Here is a 21,178-nt window from a genome sequence, read left to right as displayed (position 1 = left end):
ATAGTATCAAAGTCAGATTTTGATGATGTTTAACACAAAACGGAGATCAAATCTCTCAACCTTCATCACTTCTATTCTTTGTTAGTGGTAGTTTTTTTGGTCTTTGGTAGTAGTGGTATTTTTATTTTTAGTGGTCAGAAGAGAAGAAGTCAACATTGGATTTAATATTGAATAGTGTTTGTTAATTATGTTGTAGCGTTTTTGTGATAAAAGACGATTCTTCTTGAGTAAGCAATTGACATCGTAATATAAAATGAAAATACCCATTCTTTTAACATTCCGGTCACTCTTTTCTAACGTCGGACATGAGTCGATTTAAAAGCTTTAGCGTTCCGGAAGAGGCATTTGAAAATTTTCAAGCCGCATCTATTCATAAACAAATGGATTTGAATACGCATAATATGTCTATAACGATACCGGCTTGTGCAAGCAACGTAGAGATATCATCTACAATAGAAGATGAAATCCAAAGTGTAAACAGTACACCAATATGTCAAAACACGACACCTATGGAACCATCAAAAAGATGTTTAGAACATGAATCCCGTAATATGTTAGAGAATATAACTATCGACAGTACAATGAAAGATCAACAAGTGAGCACTACACAAGAATCTTCTGAAACTGTTTATGAAGAAGAAGGCTTACAGGAGAATCTGCAGAATCAAGTACTTCTTGAAACAAACCTTAGACCCCGACGGTCAAGAAGACGACCACCGAAACGTAAGGTCGGAAGACCAAAACAACAAACATTACTAAATAAAAATCAAGAAAACAACACATTGCCAAGTGACAAAGATGAGACTACCGAGGAAATTCTAGTCACTGAGAACTATGCAATGACAGAAAATCAAGTTGTTGATAGTACAACATCCCAAATACCCAATGAAACTAATATTAAACACAACAATGAACAACAACAAAAACCAACAGAAATCAAAATTAATAGAGAGGTGGATGATGTCTACAGAAAACCTGAAAATGTTACTAATTCTAATAGCGAAGAAGCAAAGAGTGACATTAGGCATAGCAATGATAGTTTAAATAAAATTGATAACAATGTGGACACTCTTGAAGTAAACAAAGACAATATTGCCCCTGATTGTGTGGAAGCCAAAGATGATAGTAAAAGTGATGATGATCCTGATGAAATATCTTTGAGTAAACTGAAGAAAACATTATCAGAACTTGATAATGATACTGCTTTAGAGAAATCAGAAGACACTGATTTACAGAACTTAATTGAAATTAAAGTAATTAAAACAAACAAAAATACTAAAAAAAGGTCATCCAAAATGCCAATTATGTCAGATTTTGTATATAATATTAACAGTACTGACAGCGAAAAAACTGTAGCAATGCAAACAGACGAACCAACATTAATAGATACTACTTCAGTTGAAAGCTCTAGTGGTAGACCACAGCGTAAAAGAGGAAAAGTTAATTTACATTATGATGAGGACTCCGATGAAGATCCTTTTGCTAATGTAGAATCTGATGATGACAGTGAGCCTAGAAAATCCAAAAAAAGTAAGAAATATTACTCTGATGACGAATATGTACCAGATGAAAAGAGTGAAAAAAAATTATCAACAGATAGTGACATTGAAAAAGATGAAGAAGAATTGAAAAAACCAAAAAAAAAGCGAAGCGGTAAGATTTTAAAGAAAAAACAAAAGAATTCTGAAACAATTCTTGACTCAAGTCAGACAATTGATTTGTCATTGACTCATGATGAATCAAATAAGAAAGATGAGAATGGTATGGAACTCTCTACTACAAATTCACATGTAAAAAAGAGTAACAGTAGCTCTAATTCCTGGGGTAATACAAATGAATTCGAAAATTTTCTAGCGAAGAGGATACAAGGTACCAATTTAAAAATAAAAAGAGTGACTAATAAAGATAACAGTGCAATCACACATTTGGAAATTCCTGTTATAAATTCTTACACTAAAACTGCTGATGTTTATTCCCAAACAAACACTATAAAGCTCTCTACTACTGCAGTACAAACCACATCACATTTTGAGGTCCAAATGGACAAAAATATACCTCTCACAGCAATACAAGCAGAAAAAGCATGTGCAATTTTAACAGATATGGTAAAAGCTACCTCCAATTTAGGTGAACTGATGACTCAAAAATCAGATGATTTCATTCAGAAAAAAATTAACACCAGTAATGTTACCGACACAATCAAAATGGACCACTATGTAAAAAAATCGCTTTTGCTATTTAAACTTGCCAAAGATAGTATAATGGACATTGAAGAAAATTTGGCAAGTAAATATGAAGATTTTTTAAAAGAACATAAATTGTCACAGTATACATCAGTTCCAAAAGTATTGACACCTACAGTGGCATTGAAAGATAATGATAGTGACTGTGAAATTGTTGAAGAAACTTTAGATCACAAGAAACAAAATGTCAAAGGAAAACATCAGTCGAAATTTAATCTTAAGACTGTATTTCTGAACAAAGAATTGTCAATAAAAATTGCCAAAAAACCAAATGAGGAACAAAATATAAGGAATAAAATTAACATAAAAGGGAAAAATTCAGTGTGGATTAGTGATTCAGTGTTAGTTAAAAAAGTCAAACCAACACAGTCTTTTTTAGCCCAGGACAGCCGAAATAAAAAACCACCCGATACATATGTTACAAATGAAATGGTAAGTGATTTTTTTAAGAAATATTATCATGCTAGTGCACTGTCTACTTGTGCAAATTTGCTAACAACCGAATGGCAGAATGGAAAGAATTTGAAGATCTGGCAGAATAGAGTTTGGTGCTATTACTTTAGTGCTGAACCAACAAATATGAACAATAATCTTACATATTTTGAAAGTTCAGTAAGTGCTGTAAATATTAATGAAAATACTAATACAAATGTAAATTCTGATACTGCCACTAAATGCATAAATCCAAAAAGCTTATTCACATTATGCATTCAGGCTTTACAAACAAAAATTATTCCAAAAAAAAATAATGTCCAGAGCACAAAAGAAATCAGACATAAAAGTGATGCTATTACAGATTTGAAGGCGATCAAGAATGCTGAAAAATTGAGTTATTTGTGTCTTCATAAAATAAAACATATAATTTATAATACAAAATCTAATGTAATCACAGTACCGAAAACTAATAAAAGTTTGCCGGATAAAAAAACTTACAGTCTTAAAATGTTGTGCTATCATCAGATTGTTAAACATTTTTCCAATTTTAACATTTCAAGAGAAAGTGACAACACATGTATAAGTGAAAAGGAGTGCTGCAATCCTACATTTAAAAAAAAGAATACATCTAAACTATTCACTTCTGATAGAAAATTACAATCTGATGAAAACATTAATGCTGATAATAGCACTGCCTCATTATTGAAATCCAGGAATAACTCTACAGTGAAAACAGTTCCACCATTGCAAACTTTGTGTTATCACACTATTATACAAAACAGGTTTAAATTTGCAATTAAAGATGAGAAAAATGAAAAACTTCCATGTTATAAAGTAAACTCCTTACTTGCCCTGTGCTTAAAAGTTATATTGTGTTGGCAAAAAAATAACATAAAATGTAAAAGAACCAATAAAGAAAACAACAAGACAGTATCAAAACAAGTTGAAACATTATTGTCACTTTCTTTAAATATCATACAAAACACACAACAAACTGATGTTGGTTGGGTAAAGGACATAAATAAACTCAGGCAAGAAAAGATCTCCGTGTCAATAAAACATGGTCATACCATTGATAACATAGAAAACTGTAATAACTTGAGTATGAAACTAAGTAATCAAATAAACAACAAATGTAAATGTGTTAAAATTGAACACTTTGCACCTAAGTCCTTAAAACAAATTGCCCTGTCTTATCTACAACATATTATGACATACAGTGAATATGTGGATAGTGGCGATCTTAATTCTAAAATCGAAAATACATCATACAGCTTAACAAATCATGATAATTGTTTGGAACAATTTGAAAATACCTATGAAGTAGCAAATCATTTGGTAGAATCGGTTCAATGTGCATCCAATTCTATGTTGGTGAAACCATTGTTTCATCTTTGTTTTGAAAAAGTAAAATTAATTTACGATAGTGAAAATGTACTGATTCAAAATTCTGGATGTAACAGTATACAAATAAATTCTGTGAACACAGTACCCGAAGAGGTGTTTTTTAGTTTTCATGATGTAACATCAAATCTTGAAGATTGTAATGTAAACAGTGGTGATGAAGAAGGAACTTACGATGATAACTTGTTTGATAATTGCAATGAAGAGGAAACCCAAATAGAAGATTCTAATTTTGAATCCAAACAATCATTGAAAGATATTTGCTCACCTGCTCAAAATAATGATTTTAATTATTTAGAACATGAAGGAGATTCACTAAGTGCTGAAATTAGGAACACATCATCAATAGCTCAAATAAAATTAGAACCAATAGAAAATGATATCCAGGAAAATGTCGCTGAAATTAAAATAGAGCCAGACCTTGAACACACTCTGATGCCACGAATTCAATGTATACAAGCCGCAAAACTGGAAAATTTCTTTGAGTCACCTAATATCACTAGTGAAGTATTATCAACTTTTGGTAATGACTTTGATTCTTTCAAATCGTTACTAAGTCGTAAAGAAATGGAAAAAGTCATTGTCGATAAAAGCAATCCCGAACAAAAAGTCTTCAGTCAAAGCTCATTAAGAATTCGCAGGCAATTTGAACCTGATTCTGACGATGACAACGATAATAATATGAGCTTATTAGTACCAAACTCATATGAGCCCATAGATAACGAAATTATTAGAAATATCATGCCAAATGCAAATCGTGTCCTGGAAGAAGACGGTAAAATTGAAAAAAAGAAGAAGAAAAATGAAAAACGTATTGAAAAGAAAAAAAATAAATCAAAAACTTTAGTTTCGAAAGATATTGGTGTGGAAGAATTACCATCGGATGATGAAAATGATGTTATTCAAGAAAAGTTGCATGATAAAAAAGTGCAAGAAGAGGAAGCAGCTGAAAGTTCGGATGACTCATTAAACATGGTTTTGAGTTCAAGAAGAACGAATAAATCAAGAAGGAGTAGTGAACAAGAGCTCCAAACCAAAAGTAAACAAAAGTCAACTACTGGTGAAATACAGTGTAATGATGTTGATTCTACTCAGGAAACAAATGAAAATAACGAACCCAATGAAGAAGAGAATATTACAGAACCAGATTATACCGGCTTACTGGAATATAATAAATATGTTAATAATCTTTACGTAAAACTTAAAAACCAAGAGGCGCCAAATGCGAAAAAGGATTTAACAGACGCCATAAGAAACGAACAAAGTCATGACGAAACAGAAGATTTAGATAGACCTTTTTCACCTGCATTCAATACTGATGAACCAGTAGAATTACTGCAATGCGAACCTAGCTTGCCATTCTTAGATGATATAGTCAAGAACAGAAAAAGTAGTAGACCTATTAAAAACACTGAATCATTGAAATCCAATGTAGGGCACTTTATCAGTGACCTTAAGACTTCTGACTCAAATCAAAATACTTTTGATAGAAAATACGATGTTAATAATGATATCAAGTTATGTCAAGAAGCTATTGTGGCGTTAGAAAAATTACCGGAAAATGTCATAGAAACTTATTTTAAATCTCAAGGTATTAAAAAGAAAGAAAAGTGTGAAAATACTTTAGAAAGGTAATTAATTTAATATTACTTTGCATCAATTGGCTTTTTATTTTATAAAATCATATAATTAATGGTTTGTTTCTTTTAGGGTAGAAAATGTTCTATCTTTAGATCAAAATAAAAGTAAGAGACCAAAAATTCCAGACAGGTCCATTATACTTGACGACAAGAGTAATGATAGTGATAATTCAATGATACCTTTTGGAGAAGATTCAAATAATGATAATGAATCATTGCTAGAGGTAAGTAATAATATAGTTATTGGTGAAGTAATTTATGTATTAAATAAATGAATTCGTATTTAAATTCATATTTCTTCTAAACATATTTATTAAAGCTCCCAATTTCTGAAAGACTAAATAAGTCTACTAATCCTGAAGACTGTGATGAGATGGAACTCGAAAAGCTTGTAAAGAAAGAAGAAGAAGAAGAAAACAGAGTAAAAGAAGGAACATCAGACGAAGAATTAAAATATGCTAAGAGTTTGCGATCTCGTAAACATTTAAAGGAGACGAAAGAAGCTAAAACAGAAAATTGCGATTCAAAATCATATAATGATGACAATGATGCAGCTCTGTTGACAGCTGATAAAGTTATGAAGAAGGATCTTTTACTATTACATGCACCTGTTGAAGACAATCAACTTACCACTAATCCTTCTAAATATCCTACAAGAAATGTAAGTTATTATAATGCCTATTAATATCATAAAAAATTAGTAACTAACTAAATAAGGAACTAACGAGATACATTTGCTGAAAAAGTATGAATGGTGCTAAAGACGATATATTCGGGAATTAATTTAGATATAACGGCTGTTAGAAATCTATAGAATAGTAGTACATTTTGTACCAAACCTTGGTAGGGAAAAAGGGCAGGTTAGTGATATTGTATTCTAAAAAAAACAAAGCCGACTTCATAAAAAAAATCTCAAACAAAATGCACTAAAAATAAACAAAATAATGTCATGAAAACCCTCTAAACTCTAAAGAAAGTTCTCTTCTTTCTTGTAACATGTCTATATTGTATAATTATTGTTATTTCGCAGTCGATGTCGGCGAAGTAAATAGATGACATTTTATATTTGAGATGTATTAGACATACTTACGTTTATGTCCCTACTTAGGCCGAAACCGACTCCGAACCGACGACCGGGACATAAACGTAAGTATGTCTAATACATCTCAAATATAAAATGTATAAATTATTTTTACTTCGGCCGACACCGACTGCCAAATAACAATAATTATACAATATAGACATGTTACAAGAAAGAAGAGAACTTTCTTTAGAGTTTAGAGGGTTTTTGAAAGAGAGAAGAAAGAAAGACAGAAGTTTTCATAACATTATTTTGTTTCTTTTTAGTGCATTTTGTTTGAGATTATTTCTTTTATGGTACTTTTGAATGCATTTTGTTTGAAATTGTTTTTTTATGTTACTTTTGAGTGCATTTTGTTTGAGATTGTTTTTTTTTAAGTCGGCTATTTTTTAATATAACAGACGCTGTATTGTAATGTGTGTGTATTTATTTCCTATTGGAACCCCAGCCCTGTCGTATTAAGTATTAAGTAATTATTTTTTTAGAAAAGAAAATCAGATGGCATTGCGCACAACGATGAAATCAACGCGGACGACTACTCTTCATCAGAGGAAGAGAAGCAATGGGTGACTACTAAAGAGAAACTTTTAAAGAGGCTCTTAAAGAAACAAGATGATACAAGGTAAATATTGTTTATCATTTCAAAGAAGAATGTGCACTTGATCTGTGAAAAATCATAAGAGAAGTAATATTTTGGTATTTTTATAAGATCATTTTTTGATACGCTTTTATCAAAAAAAAAAAAAAACAACTAAGCACATTTTTCAATGTTATATTCCTCAGTATGGACGCGGCGAAGCGCGCTAAAGTTGTTAGCGAGTTTATAGCCAGATGTAAAACGATAGAAACACGCAAACGATATACACGGAGTGGACGCTCGAGGAGGAAGAACTTTTTGGAGCGTCAAAAACAACTCAAGTAAGTTTCAGTTAAACATCAAATTCCATACATCATAATTGTTGATTTCTTTTTGTTCTCTGTTAGGTATGTACAGTTATGTTTGTTATTTGTAATTTTTGTCTTAAGTTTAAGTCTCACGATTGACTGAGTATTTAATTCTAAATATCTAATATATAAAATTCTCGTGTCACAGTTTTTGTTCCCTTACTCCTCCGAAACGGCTTGACAGATTCTCATGAAATTTTGTGAGCATATTCAGTAGGTCTGAGAATCGGCCAACATCTATTTTTCATAACCCCCCCCCCCCATTTTTTAACTGCGCGCGGACGGAGTCGCGGGCGACAGCTAGTTTATTTATAGTTATTCTTTTATGTTATTTACTGTTCTCATAAGAGAAAATAAAAAATTTAAATAAAAAAAATTAGGGTACCCGCCGCAGCACATGTCGAATGAACACCTTTTCTTTTGAATAAATGAATTTCTTTCTTTCTTTCTTTCTTTCTTTCTTTCTTTCTTTCTTTCTTTCTTTCTTTCTTTTTTTCTTTCTTTCTTTCTTTCTTTCTTTCTTTCTTTCTTTCTTTCTTTCTTTCTTTCTTTCTTTCTTTCTTTCTTCCTTTCTTCCTTTCTTCCTTTCCTTCTTTCTTTCTTTCTTTCTTCCTTTCTTTCTTTCTTTCATACATGGTGAACCACTACGTTATTTTATTGTAAATCCTTGAATCGTTTTAGAAAAAATTTTACATACAGCAACATTGTTACTTCTTTATAACTAGTAATGTTTATTATTAACAAACAGTTCAACTTTTTAACTTTACTTGAAATTTGAATATAGAATGCAACTAAATATGCTTATTTGATGACTAAATTATAAATATTTAAAATTACAGTGTACTATCGAAAGAGCTGTTTGGTGAAACATCAAACGAGACATATCAACTAGGGAAAAAGAGTTCGCAGAGCTTTGGAAAGGGCCGGCGTAATATCAGAAGGGTGAGAGAATTTTTTTTATTACATTGAAAATATATTATCTTACGTCTGAACCCAATAATCGATTCCTATTTAATTTATGAATTTTTCAAAATGTAATTGCAGGTTATAGACAAGAAGTCTTTGGCAAGGAGTACCTTGTTGGCGAACATCGAAGAAATTGAACGTAAACGTCGTCTGCTTCATCGACAGAACAAACTGGTACTGTTCATATGTATATATTTTTATAGTTTAGCCCATGTAAAATAGAATATATTTAATTAAATTTCTAGCCATCGCCCACGAATTCGTTCGCGTGAAATTAAAAAAAAAAAAAACCATTTAGTAGCCTATGTGTTCTTCCAGACTATGTTCTACACTGTATACTGTGCCAAATTTCTCATTCCTGGGAAACCTTCTAACAAATATCCACCCATCTATCCATGGCATGAATGTAGAACATAGTCTGGAAGAATACATAGGCTACTAATTAAGTTTTGTTTTTAATTCCTCACAGACGGAGTCGCGGGCGACAGCTAGTAATAAATAAATACTTAATAATTAAAAAAAATCTACTTTTGAATAATATGTATTATATAATGTAAATACATTATGTGTCATTTTCATATTCCAGAGAGAGATTTTAGGGTGCGAGGAAGGTGTGAACGTTGTTGTAATAAATGATGAAGTGTGCCTTGAATATGATTTTGAAGAAAATCGACCAGTTGTTTCTGTCCACCCTTTCTTCACACAAGTAATGAAGGCACATCAGGTAACATTTTATCTACTTTATCGTAACTTTTTTTTATATATTACAAACGAAGCGGCGAAGTAACCGCTGCCTATAGACATTCGCAATTGCAGATGCGTTGCCTACCCTCAATCGACGAAGGAGGGGACGCACAAAAAGAGAATAACCTTCCTATACATCTCCTCCATGAAATCCACATCCCCTTCCCATCCTTTCTTTATAAGAAAAGGGGTGGGAAGGGAAAGAGGAATAAAATTAGGCCTCCGGCACCACACTCATCGGACGAAACGGAATTACTTCCACTTCATGTCGTCTGTATGTTGTGGTATTGCAACGGATGTTGTTGTTTCTGGCGTCTACCACTGTTGTACCAATCTGAAAGTGTACTGATTATAAATGATATGAATTTCCTTTTATACACACTCTTATATTCAATATTAAACATAAGCCGTCTGCAATGGCTTCCACAGTAGATCTTCTACGCATCCTTTGCATTTAACGAACTGCATGTTTAGCGAGGCGGTATAATATCCAAAAGATAGTTTAATCTAGAACAGCGGTTCCTAACCTTTTATGACTATAGAACCTTAGATTCCAGGTCCTAGAGTTAGTCATTATTTTTTTTTGCATCTCGTTCAATAAATTCCTAACTTATTGTGGATACGAAATATTAATCTTTTGATGGTTTTTTTTCTTTTGGAACCTTACACGTGTTTATTACCTTAGGTGTTTTTATTGAAGGATCTCTTGTGGACTTGTGTTACAGTACGAAGGTGTGAAGTTCATGTGGGATGCGTGTTTCGAGAGTCTGGAGCTGGTGGGTGCGGGGCACCCGGGTGGAGGCTGCATCCTCGCGCACTGCATGGGCCTCGGCAAGACGCTGCAGGTGTTGGCGCTTCTGCACACGGTATGTACCACAAGTATATTGTCATACAAACTTTATAGCGGCTCGAAACTTTAGTGACATGCAAAACTTATAACTACCGGATTCGCACGAAATGTTACGCAAAATCTACGGGAAGTAAAGGGCATTATTGTACGCAAGTTTTCCTACACTCGCAGTGAAGGATCCTGTGGAGGCATGCGCTCGGCGTTAACCATGAGCCGCCATAAACTTTGAATCGTATAATACCAAAAAGACGGGTTTTCAAAAGTATAAGTTTGAATTTCCACTGCTGAAACTTTTTTTTAAAACTTCGTCGTCTTTATCACTCTTTATTGAATCAGGGATAACGTTTGTGAACGATATTGACATGGGATTAATGTATGCAGGTACTAACTCACCCCGGCGTGGGTATGCAGAGGGTGCTGGTGGTCTGTCCGCTCTCTACAGTACTCAACTGGGTCGACGAAATAAACAAATGGATGGGACCCGTCAACGACAATATAAAGGTTACAAATAATATTAACATCAATTATTTGTATGAACTAGTACTTATATGATGAAAAAGTCAAAGTAACTACTTCATACAAATAATTTTGGATCAAAAAGTCATCTAAAAATTCTTTTACTTTATTGATAATATTATAAGCTAATGTTTTTAATTATCCAATTGAAAAATTCTACTTTTTCTATTCAAGTCTGCAAAAGCTAAGAGGAGGACGCGGGTAATTATACATAATTTTATATGTACTGATACAATATCTAATTTCTTTTAAAAACAAGAGGAATATGTACAAAACTATATTTTTTTTCAAAACAACTGCTTTCTTAAAATAGCATAACATTTTTAAACAGTCACTTGTGTATAGTCAATGTGTTCTTGTGTGTTTTCTTAGGTGTTCGAACTATCAAAGTTGAAAAAGACGTACGAGAGAGCATATCAACTAGAAGACTGGTACACTGGTGGCGGTATTTTTATCATGGGGTACGAAATGTTCAGGAATCTTTCCACATTGGATGCGATACTGGACAATGTACGACTGACGATTGTCAACAAAATACGTACCGCATTATTAGACCCTGGCCCTGATATCATAATATGTGATGAAGGACATCTTCTGAAAAACGACAGTTCAGTACTCGCGGTGGCCATCAGTAGAATTACTACCAAACGGAGAATTGTACTAACTGGAACGCCGATGCAAAATAATCTCAGAGAATATTATTGTATGGTAAATTTTGTGAAGCCAAATTTACTCGGATTGTATTCCGAGTACGCGAACAGGTTAGTTGGTTTCTTTCTTAATTTTGAGAAGTATTAAGCAATGATATTAAAAGACGATGTACAACAAAACTTTGTAGAATTTTGTTTCCAAAAAAAATCTATTGTGGAAAAAATTATTTCTATATTTATATGTTTCCAGATTCGAAAATCCCATTATGAACGGGCAACACCGGGATTCTAGAGAAGAAGATATAAAGCTAATGAAAGCGCGAACACACATCTTGCATAAAGTTCTAGAAGGTTGTCTCCAACGGCAAGAGGCTGCAGTACTTTATCCATATTTGCCAAAGAAACACGAATATACAGTGTTTATACCATTAACGAAGTGTCAAACGGATTTGTATAAACATTATTTGAAACATTACACAAAAGAAACCAAACCCAATTTATTAAGAGATTATCACATCCTACAGAAGATATGGACCCATCCGCAAGTGCTTCACAATTTTCAATTGAAATCTCGTGACGCTAACAAAGTCAAAGGTGCTTCTTCTCGTTTATTTTTCCTTCTGTCTTCTCGTTATTTCTGCGTCTGTAAAACAAATTTCATTTTACTATAATATAATTTTAGTTAGGATTATAATAACAGTTTTCATTTTCAATGTAATCTTTATAGTTTAAAAAAAAACAAGGTAATTAATGGACGATATCTGTGTACTATTGAATTTTAGTGGAAAAACTAGAAGACGACCTGGCGTGTGAAGATCTGACTGCGAGTGAGGACGTGAAGCCCTCGCAGACGGAAGTCTGGTGGCTGGAGTACTTGGAGGGTGGCAACATGTTAGAGTCCTTGGAGAGCTCCAATAAACTATACGCTGTGTTTCGCATACTCGACGAGTGCATCGCGCTTGGTGACAAGTTGTGAGTCAAATATCACAATGGATACTTTTTCTCCCTCTCTTCCCTCTCTTCCGTCTATCTTTCCCCCCCATCTCTCCCTCTCTGTATAGCTTTATACCGAATATTCGTAAAATCTTACTAGATGATCAAAATTTATAACTACTATTGTACATATTATAAGTTTAATGGTTAAATAGAGTAAAATTACAGTTTCAGATAATAAGAAATTAAACTCGTATATTAATATAATTAATTTTCGTAATGCTGGAATCAAACCCATGAAAAATACTACTTACTTTACAATTTTATTAACAAACTAGTTGTCGCCCGCGACTCCGTCCGCGAGCAGTTAAAAAAAAATGAAAAATAGATGATGGCCGATTCTCAGACCTACTGAATATGCTCACAAAATTTCATGAGAATCGGTCAAGCTGTTTCGGAGGAGTACGGGAACGAAAACTGTGACACGAGAATTTTATATATTAGATTGTGTATTTCCAGGTTAATATTCTCAACGTCATTGTTCACGATGGACGCGCTGGAGTACTTCTTGAAGAAGATAAAAAACTGGAGCCTCGGGCACGAGTACTACAGACTGGACGGGTCCGTGCCCGCAGAGGTGCGACAGAACTGGTGCCGCGAGTTCAACTCACCCAACAACCTTACAACCAAGTGAGGACAATACACTATACATAATTAATTCCTATACGTATGTTATGTGATCTTGGTAACATACATTTTGTACCACATCTATATATATAAAAGAAAGTCGTGTTAGTTACACTATTTATAACTCAAGATCGGTCTAACTTATTTAGCTGAAAATTGATGGGGGGTAGAACTAGGAGACGGACATAGGAACTTTTTTATCTTGTGTCCATTTTTTTATTCCGCGCGGACGGAGTCGCGGGTAAAAGCTATAAAAGATAAATTGCTTTTTATATTAAACTTATATGAGAGTTTTATAGAAAAGGATATATAGTATAACTTGTCTTTTACATATTATGCTTTTTTTTTCTACATTTTTTTTAATTTCATGGTGCGTTTTAATGTTATACAAGCTGTCGTCGGCGACTACGTGTACGCGGAATTAAAAATTTAACTTAATTAGTAGCCTATATGTTCTTCCAAACTATGTTCTATATCTATGTCAAATTTCAGCGAGATTTATGCAGCCGTTCTGGAGATACCTTCAAACATCCACCCATTTATCCAAACATTCGTATTTATTAATATTAGTCAGATGTTGTCTAAAGATCTTGCGTATATTTCAGTTTGTTTCTTATATCGACGCGCGCCGGCTGCCTAGGGTTGAACATGACGACGGCGAACCGCGTCATAATCCTCGACACCTCGTGGAATCCCGCCCACGACATACAGAGCATCTTCCGCGTCTACCGCTTCGGACAGAAGAAGGACTGCTATATATACCGACTTGTTGCCATGGTAACTAGCAATATATGTTTGATGAATAAATAATCGTCTAGTATGGGACTAGTTATAAATTGTCTACTAGAGGGGTAGGGAGGATAAGCTGATTTGGCCGAGGAGAGGATGGCGTAGTATAGAGAAACATTCATTCTTTTTAAATCTTTTCTTCTATTTATTAAAAATGTCTATGGGCAACGTATTGTCACTTATAGTATAAAAAATTGTATATTTTTGTCAGGGTACAATGGAGCAGAAAATATACGAACGATCGGTGACGAAGCAGGCGGTGGCATGCCGAGTTGTCGACTCGCAGCAAATCGACCGCCACTACAACATGGACGAGCTCACTGAGCTGTACAAGTCAGTAGCTTGATAAATCACTGAACACCTATTGCCTCACAGTCGTTAAGTGGTCACGAAAGGCGACCTTTAGGATAGTTTTCTCGTTTAGAAATACAAGATCGTAATCTCTTATTTAATTACTGTGTGAGTTTGTGTGTTCTCGTTACAGTCTCAGGAATTTAATAATTTAATTCATTAATTATCCAAAGAAATCCCGACCATATATAGAAACGGATAAGCACGTCGTGTCCTGATGTTAATGGGTAATATTTTTTTAGAAAGTATTAATATTTTTGTTAGGTTCGACGAGACGGGTTCGAGTGTGGAGAGCGGTGTGGCGGCGGGTGTGACAGACGTGGCGCTGCTGCGTGTGGCACGTGACGCGCCGCTGCACGCCGTGTACGAGCACGACTCGCTGCTGCGCGACTCGCACGACCAGCAACTGCCCGAGCACGAGCGTGCCGCCGCCTGGAAACAGTTCGAGATGGAGCAGGGGCACTCGCGTTAGTATCTACCCTCACAAGCCTAATTTAGCCATTGATCTATACATAGACAGGCTATAAACCGTGTTGTTTTGTGCCTATTTGGTCTTCGCCATTATGTCTCTGACGGTGGTGACGGAATTCAAACGGACGGACGGATGCAAAATGAACTACTCCAACTTACGCGTTTATGTCGGTACGACGCAAAAGCTGTCGTTTCCAAACAATGGTCTATCCATTTATATAGATTAGTTAGTTACCATAGGTCGTAGCTTTACCGACTGACTTCGCTCAAAGGCAAACGTAGATGCTACAGCGGGTCATTGCCGGCCTGATATGTCAGTAATAATCTTAACTTCTTAAAAACAATAGTGTAGAACATTATTCCACACACATAGATGTTATCTCTAATGTCAATTTGTGTCAGCACAAGTCACGTTTACGTTGTAAACTCAATAAGTCAAAGTAATATTGACATGTTATTTAATTCATTTCAGATATGGCAAACCTTGAAAATAATTTATTAAAAACACCAACAAAAAAGATTCATGGACACGATTACGCTATGTCTCCAAGTTTGGCACTAGATAAAACAAATGATGCAAATACGAAACCAAAAGGAAAAAGAGGGAGGAAGTCTAAACAAAAACTTCTAAAAGATATGTCTAATGAAGAAAATGTCGAAGAAAATCTTGGTAAAAGGGAAGAAAACCCATCTTGCGATCAATTTAATTTAACAACAGAGGTGCAACAAATAAAAAATATTTTAGTACAACAGAACGTAGACAATGATTTTAGTGATATAAATGAAGTTGAAAATTTGGTAAACCATGTGCAAAAAGTAGTCGACGCTCGCTCAAAAGGTGAAAGATGCTATGCCTCCCCTTTAGTGGATAGTCTGGCAAAAGTGTTTCTTCAAATGAAAGGTAATGACTTGGCCACTAAAAGTGATCAAACGCCAACCACATCAGTTGTTGATGAAGAGGAACATGCCACGAGCGAAGAGAATCACAAAGCTTCCAAGAGCAATAAACGGAAACTTCAAATTGATATTAAAACAAACAAAACAATCCATGATATAGAAGAAGGTGATAGCGTTGAAGAAATTAAAAAGAGAAAAGCAGCTGTCAAAGCAAAAGAAAATATAAATTCATTAAATTTAAAAGATACAAAAGATACTGAAGATTGTGAAGACGAAAATTGGTCGCAAGAAGAAAATACTGGCACTTTAGATACGAGGCAAAGTAAAGGGAACCAAAAAGACTCTGATGATAAATTTGACCAGGCGATAGATTTACGATCGGATGATGAAATATCTGTTGAAGACGATAGTAATGCAGACAAAACTGAGAAGTCTCAGAAAACAGTTATGGTAGAAATACCCGATGATGACGACGCACCTTTGAGGAGTATCATTTTGAGCGATGATGAAACAGTCGTAGAAATTGATAAATCAGAAGCGGCTAAGAATACAAAAGACTGCGATAAACTTCAAGATAATGAAAACGAACGGATACCTTTGCATGCGTCTCTATTAGAGAATCAATATTTTATTAATATGGTTGCCTATAAATATATGGAGGGAAATCCCGTATTGGATAAAGACGCTGCACTTCACGCGGCTCGTTATAGTACACAAAAAGCTTTGAAAGAAATGCAGGAAACTGGAAAGGAATTGTACAGTGGTCCGCTCTATGATATAGCTGTAAACGTAAGTGTTATTTTTTAAGTTTTTTTTTAACAGGCATATGAGTAAATTATCTGATATCAAGTGACCAAAAACAGTAATTATAAAGTCTCTATCTATCTATCCACATTATCTCAATATGTTCAAGACATGTGATTAATTAATCTATTTTCTTTTAGTCAATAGGCATGGTTACATTAAAGCAACTTCAGAACGTTTCTAAAAAGTCTAAACCCGAGTCAGATTCAACGAAACAGAACAAAGATTCATCCAAAATAGAACAGTCAGCTTGTCAACCTGAACACAATGAAGGGAAGGGTGACGTCAATAAAAGCAAAAGAGTGTATACAAATAAAGTCAAACAAAAATCGGAACAAACCAAAGAAAGTGTTAGCTCAAAAAGACAAGAGAGAAAAATCTCAACGGATTCCGATGATTTAGTACTAGTATCAGATGAAGTAATTTGCGAAAAACCGAAAACTAAAAAATCGGTTAATACCAAAACACAAGAATCTCAGCGTGAATCTCTCAACTCTGATGCAAATCAAATCAATAAAATTTTGACCCAATCGTCGACGCCTGCGCCTGCGCAAGCCACCAGCAAAGAGCTTGGCACTTCTTCAGTATCTAATCTTCGTATTGAACAAGATCTGGTAGTACCTATTCAACTGTGAGTATTACTTCATTGATGTAAATGTTTTTAACACTATATATATTTATCTTAATTAATATTATAAGTGCGAAAGAATATATATAGAACATATAGGCTACTAATCAAGTTAATTTTTTAATTCCGCGCGGACGGATTTGTGAACAACATCTATGTAAAATAAAATATGATTTTTGTTGCTTTGTAAATCAAATTTTTGGAACTTAAAATCAAGTATCTGCAATAACAAAACTAGTTGCTAAAGTTAATTGTTTATTTAGAAACATAAATATTTATTCTACAGGATCAAAAGCTCATCGAATTCAACAATAACAATGACTAGACCAACAACACCTCTAACTGAGGAATGCATTCTGCCAGATGACGATGATGACGTGTGCTATGTCAACGACACCCCTCCGACTGCATCAACCAGCAAAAACACCTCATCCTCACTACGCTCCGGAGATACATATCCTCAGAATATAACAGCACCCATTACACCGACAAAATCAAATGTACAACCAACTATCGTTCCAGATAAAGTTCTTTGCCTCCCTGATGAAAATCCTATATCCTCTATGGATTTAGACAATGAATTGGCGGAAGCTATCAAGAGTATAGATAATGAAAATAAAAATGAAAATTCTGACACAATATGCTTAGACAGCGACGATGAAGATGACATTGTCGGTTCTAAAGAAACACAAGCGACAACCTTAAGTACAGCTACGAGCTCAAAACCCGATCCGCCGCCACCCAATCCTGTGTTCATATCGGTGACACCCACACATACTATTGCCATGTCACCCACTATGACTAGTAAAACAGTGAACAGTCAAGCTAAAATATCGAAGAGTACCATCGTTAACACAACTATAGGAATAAATAAACCATTACCTATTCCTACTCCTTCTTTCTCTCAGTTACAGTGTTCAACTAATAATATGTCCAGTCTGGTAAACACAAGTGCAAACGGTTTTTGTATACCCGGTGATGTGATAAAGATAAATCAATATGGTGCAATATATTTGTTAAAACCGAACCAGACGTCCGTTACGAGACTGTTGACAAATCCAACGCCGACAACAATACCGAGCACACCCACCATTTCAACATCAAACTCGAAAATTGGTAAAATAGCAATTAAAGCTCTTAAAATAAATAAACCTCCGACTAAACCAAAAAGGAATAGTACGAGAAAGGCCACGTCTATGCCCCGGAAAGCTGAACAAATCAAACCAAGTTCTCACCCACAGATAGCACCACAACTAACAATAATTCCACTACAAGCGACGAAAACACAAGCAAAATCATCTGTGAACTCTGAAAAGGGAAATATTGGACTATATTACCCGAACAAGAAAGTTAGAGCATCAGTTTCGAAACGAAGTAATGAAGTTATAACAGATTGTCTGGATCTGACAGATGTTGACGAAAATGACGTTAAAAAGACCGCAGCTAATAAAATTACAGCTACGAATGTTCTACCTCACACAAGTAACACCAAGACCAGTAACACAGTGGTTGGTTCGCCCAAAGATTTCATGATCGTACGCTCCGGAGACAAGACGAAACTGGAAATGTTAGTATACACACTATTTTTGTTATGTCTACTATATTTTTTTTTAGTTATTATTTTACATTTTACATCTAATGATAAAATTATTGCACTTAAAATTTATTTAACAACCAGAAGAACTACAAGTAGTATGAGGAAGGTGTTCAATATGCCGGCAACGCATCTGCGATTCCTCTGGTATTGCAGATGTCCATGGGCGTCGATGAACACCTTGGTGTTCCCGCTGCTCGTTTGCCCCCCTTCTCTTATAAAAATAGAAATAAAAAAAATGTAAAGTGAACGTTAAAAACTGGTCTGTTCAAGACAATAACTTATGAATGTTAGGTACCTTTTATTACAACATAATTTTTGCCACTTGGCAAAACGTATTTGTATCACTTCCCTTTCAATACGTTCTACTAAGTGAACAAAATATAGTTGTTAGTTATTCATTTTATTTCTATAAATAAATACATAAAATAAAAAAAGTGTTGCCAAAAATGATACATTAATAAACTGTTACATTTATAAGTTATAGTCTTTCACAGACCAATTTTTATTGTCCATTCTGTATTAAACAGGACGTATTCGTTAAAGAAAGGGAAGGGAAGGAGACTTGGCCTGAGGCTTCAAAGTCTGTTTCATTTCAATATTGAACCAATCAATTTTTTTTTACCTAGAACAACATCACGCAAACGTAAAGAACCTACGATGCCCGCACTCGTTCCATTTGACTTCAAGAAAAAACTAACATCAGACGTTGCCGGTCCTTCGAAGAAGACGAAAATAACACCTTTCAGTAAGTATTTGTTTTTTAAAGTTACACAAAATAAAGTATATAAGGCAATATTTAAAAAAAAACTTCATGACTGATATAATTTTTTTTTTTTTTACAGAAAAGTTAACATTGCATGACTTCAACATAGACAAAATCGATGAAGACATTATAGAACTTGAATAGGTTTATTTTTTTTATTTGTTATAATTAAATTTAAAGATTTTTTTAGGTAAAAAATCTGCTTTCCAATTTAAATGTGCTCATAAAACTGGAAGAAGTTGGTTGAAAAGATTTCTCAAATATAACCCTGTGATATAATTATCTATACTAGTTCTATTTTTCATTATCGGTTTTCGAATTATTTAGGATAAACCAAAATTGAACGATCGATGTGAAGTTGTGCATACGAATTAATAACAAGTGAATGAACGGAACGAACACTAATCGTGGGTTTCTGGGACCAAAATACCCGTTTAAAACATTGTTATCTAGGGCCTATCACGAATATTTGTGAGAATCGTTATGTCATCGATAAAATTTGTGCAGCACCCTTATTGGTCGTAAAGTACACCGAAATACTAATTTTGACATAATTGACGATACGAAGTGAGATTGTCACAAATCTTCGTGCTAGGTTCACTATTTTGGTTTCAGAAACCAACGGTAAGTGACCGAGTGACCAAGAGATGCGTGAAAAAATAATCTCGTACTTTCCGGAGTGTTTTGTGCTGCGACAAAAATTACTCTTGATTATTTTATTTATGTAAAATTGTGGCGTTTTGATATCTCATAGTTAAAACCTGTTAAAGGACATGTAAAACGACGAAGTCAGGGGAACTGAAAAAATCGAACTATGTCATACACATTCACAACTAATTTTTAATTTGCATCCCTAAAATTGAATTTATACTAAGATTTCATCGCAACATGTAGTTGATTTTTTTTTCTGTAGACTAGTTTTCATTTTTTTTCAAATATGACTTGTTTTCTTCAACTATTTGGTGAATAAATTTGTTACGATTACTATATTCCGTAGTGTAAGTAGTTTTGTGACTGAAATGCTTGTTTATACTATTATTACATAATTTTATGACTAATTAAGATCCTCACGTTTTAAGACGATTTTAATGATAATTTAGTTCTGTATTGTATACATTGATCTCTATTAATGTATAGGTCATGGCTCGGAAATAACAGGTAATTGCTACGTTCCGATTTAAACGTATCTTTTTAAGAAGTTCCTGACAGTTTATTCTATCTAACAGTCAAAAAAAATGGCGAAGATCAAATAGGCACAAAATATTACAGTTCATAGCCTGTCCATGTACAAGAGGTCAATGACTATGTTATCATTCGGCAATTTATGAATTAGTTCATAAGTAATGATAAGGTTTTAACGTTTACTACTAAATTAGTTTATATTGAATGTGAAAAAAGTTTTTGTTGATTTTGTTCGAATGAGGTTTTAATTAACAAGTACATACAGAGAAAGATTTTCTTATCTATCTTAAGTTTGTTGGAAGTTAAGTGACGTTTAAGTATTTTAAATATGTGAAAATTTTATAGAATTGATTTATTATAAGTAAGAGTGCATAATTATGTGTATGCATATTTTATTTTACTTATAAGAATAAGGAACTATATGATAAAGTTTCAATACATATAGTACGTGTAGTGCATTATTACAATAAAACAAATTGATTTATGCAACTGTATATTTATTTTTCAATTACAACAATAATAATATATATTAAAATAATTTAATGAAATCTTAATCTAAAACTTTAAAGCTTCTACACAGATATAGCTCCAAAAATAATTTT

The 21,178-nt window shown here is 33.8% G+C and overlaps 1 protein-coding gene across 1 annotated transcript; it reads left to right on the top strand.

Annotated features, from left to right (window-relative positions):
• Positions 1-118: 118 nt before the first annotated feature.
• On the top strand, positions 119-19,824 carry LOC106716733. The gene is made up of 22 exons (XM_014510310.2): positions 119-5,713; positions 5,793-5,946; positions 6,042-6,383; positions 7,289-7,425; positions 7,587-7,721; positions 8,588-8,690; positions 8,793-8,888; positions 9,301-9,438; positions 10,184-10,324; positions 10,690-10,809; positions 11,197-11,585; positions 11,725-12,068; positions 12,257-12,446; positions 12,927-13,097; positions 13,700-13,871; positions 14,095-14,216; positions 14,499-14,701; positions 15,178-16,391; positions 16,547-17,037; positions 17,321-18,601; positions 19,258-19,376; positions 19,474-19,824. The coding sequence occupies exons 1-22, from the start codon at positions 306-308 to the stop codon at positions 19,536-19,538; spliced, it is 11,535 nt and encodes a 3,844-aa protein (XP_014365796.2). The 5' UTR covers positions 119-305; the 3' UTR covers positions 19,539-19,824.
• The last annotated feature ends 1,354 nt before the right edge of the window (positions 19,825-21,178 follow it).

The sequence above is a fragment of the Papilio machaon genome, chromosome 16, assembly GCF_912999745.1.
Source record: "Papilio machaon chromosome 16, ilPapMach1.1, whole genome shotgun sequence".
In the NCBI taxonomy this organism is placed as follows: Eukaryota; Metazoa; Arthropoda; class Insecta; order Lepidoptera; family Papilionidae; genus Papilio; species Papilio machaon.
The sequence above is the reverse complement of the archived record's forward strand: the minus strand, read 5'-3'. Positions and strand labels throughout refer to the sequence as shown.

Coding starts and splice junctions, on each gene's coding strand:
- LOC106716733 (XM_014510310.2), top strand. CDS start 306: ATGAGTCGATTTAAAAGCTTTAGCGTTCCGGAAGAGGCATTTGAAAAT. Junction 17,038..17,320: donor CTGGTAGTACCTATTCAACT/GTGAGTATTACT, acceptor TTTATTCTACAG/GATCAAAAGCTCATCGAATT. Junction 18,602..19,257: donor GACAAGACGAAACTGGAAAT/GTTAGTATACAC, acceptor TTTTTTACCTAG/AACAACATCACGCAAACGTA.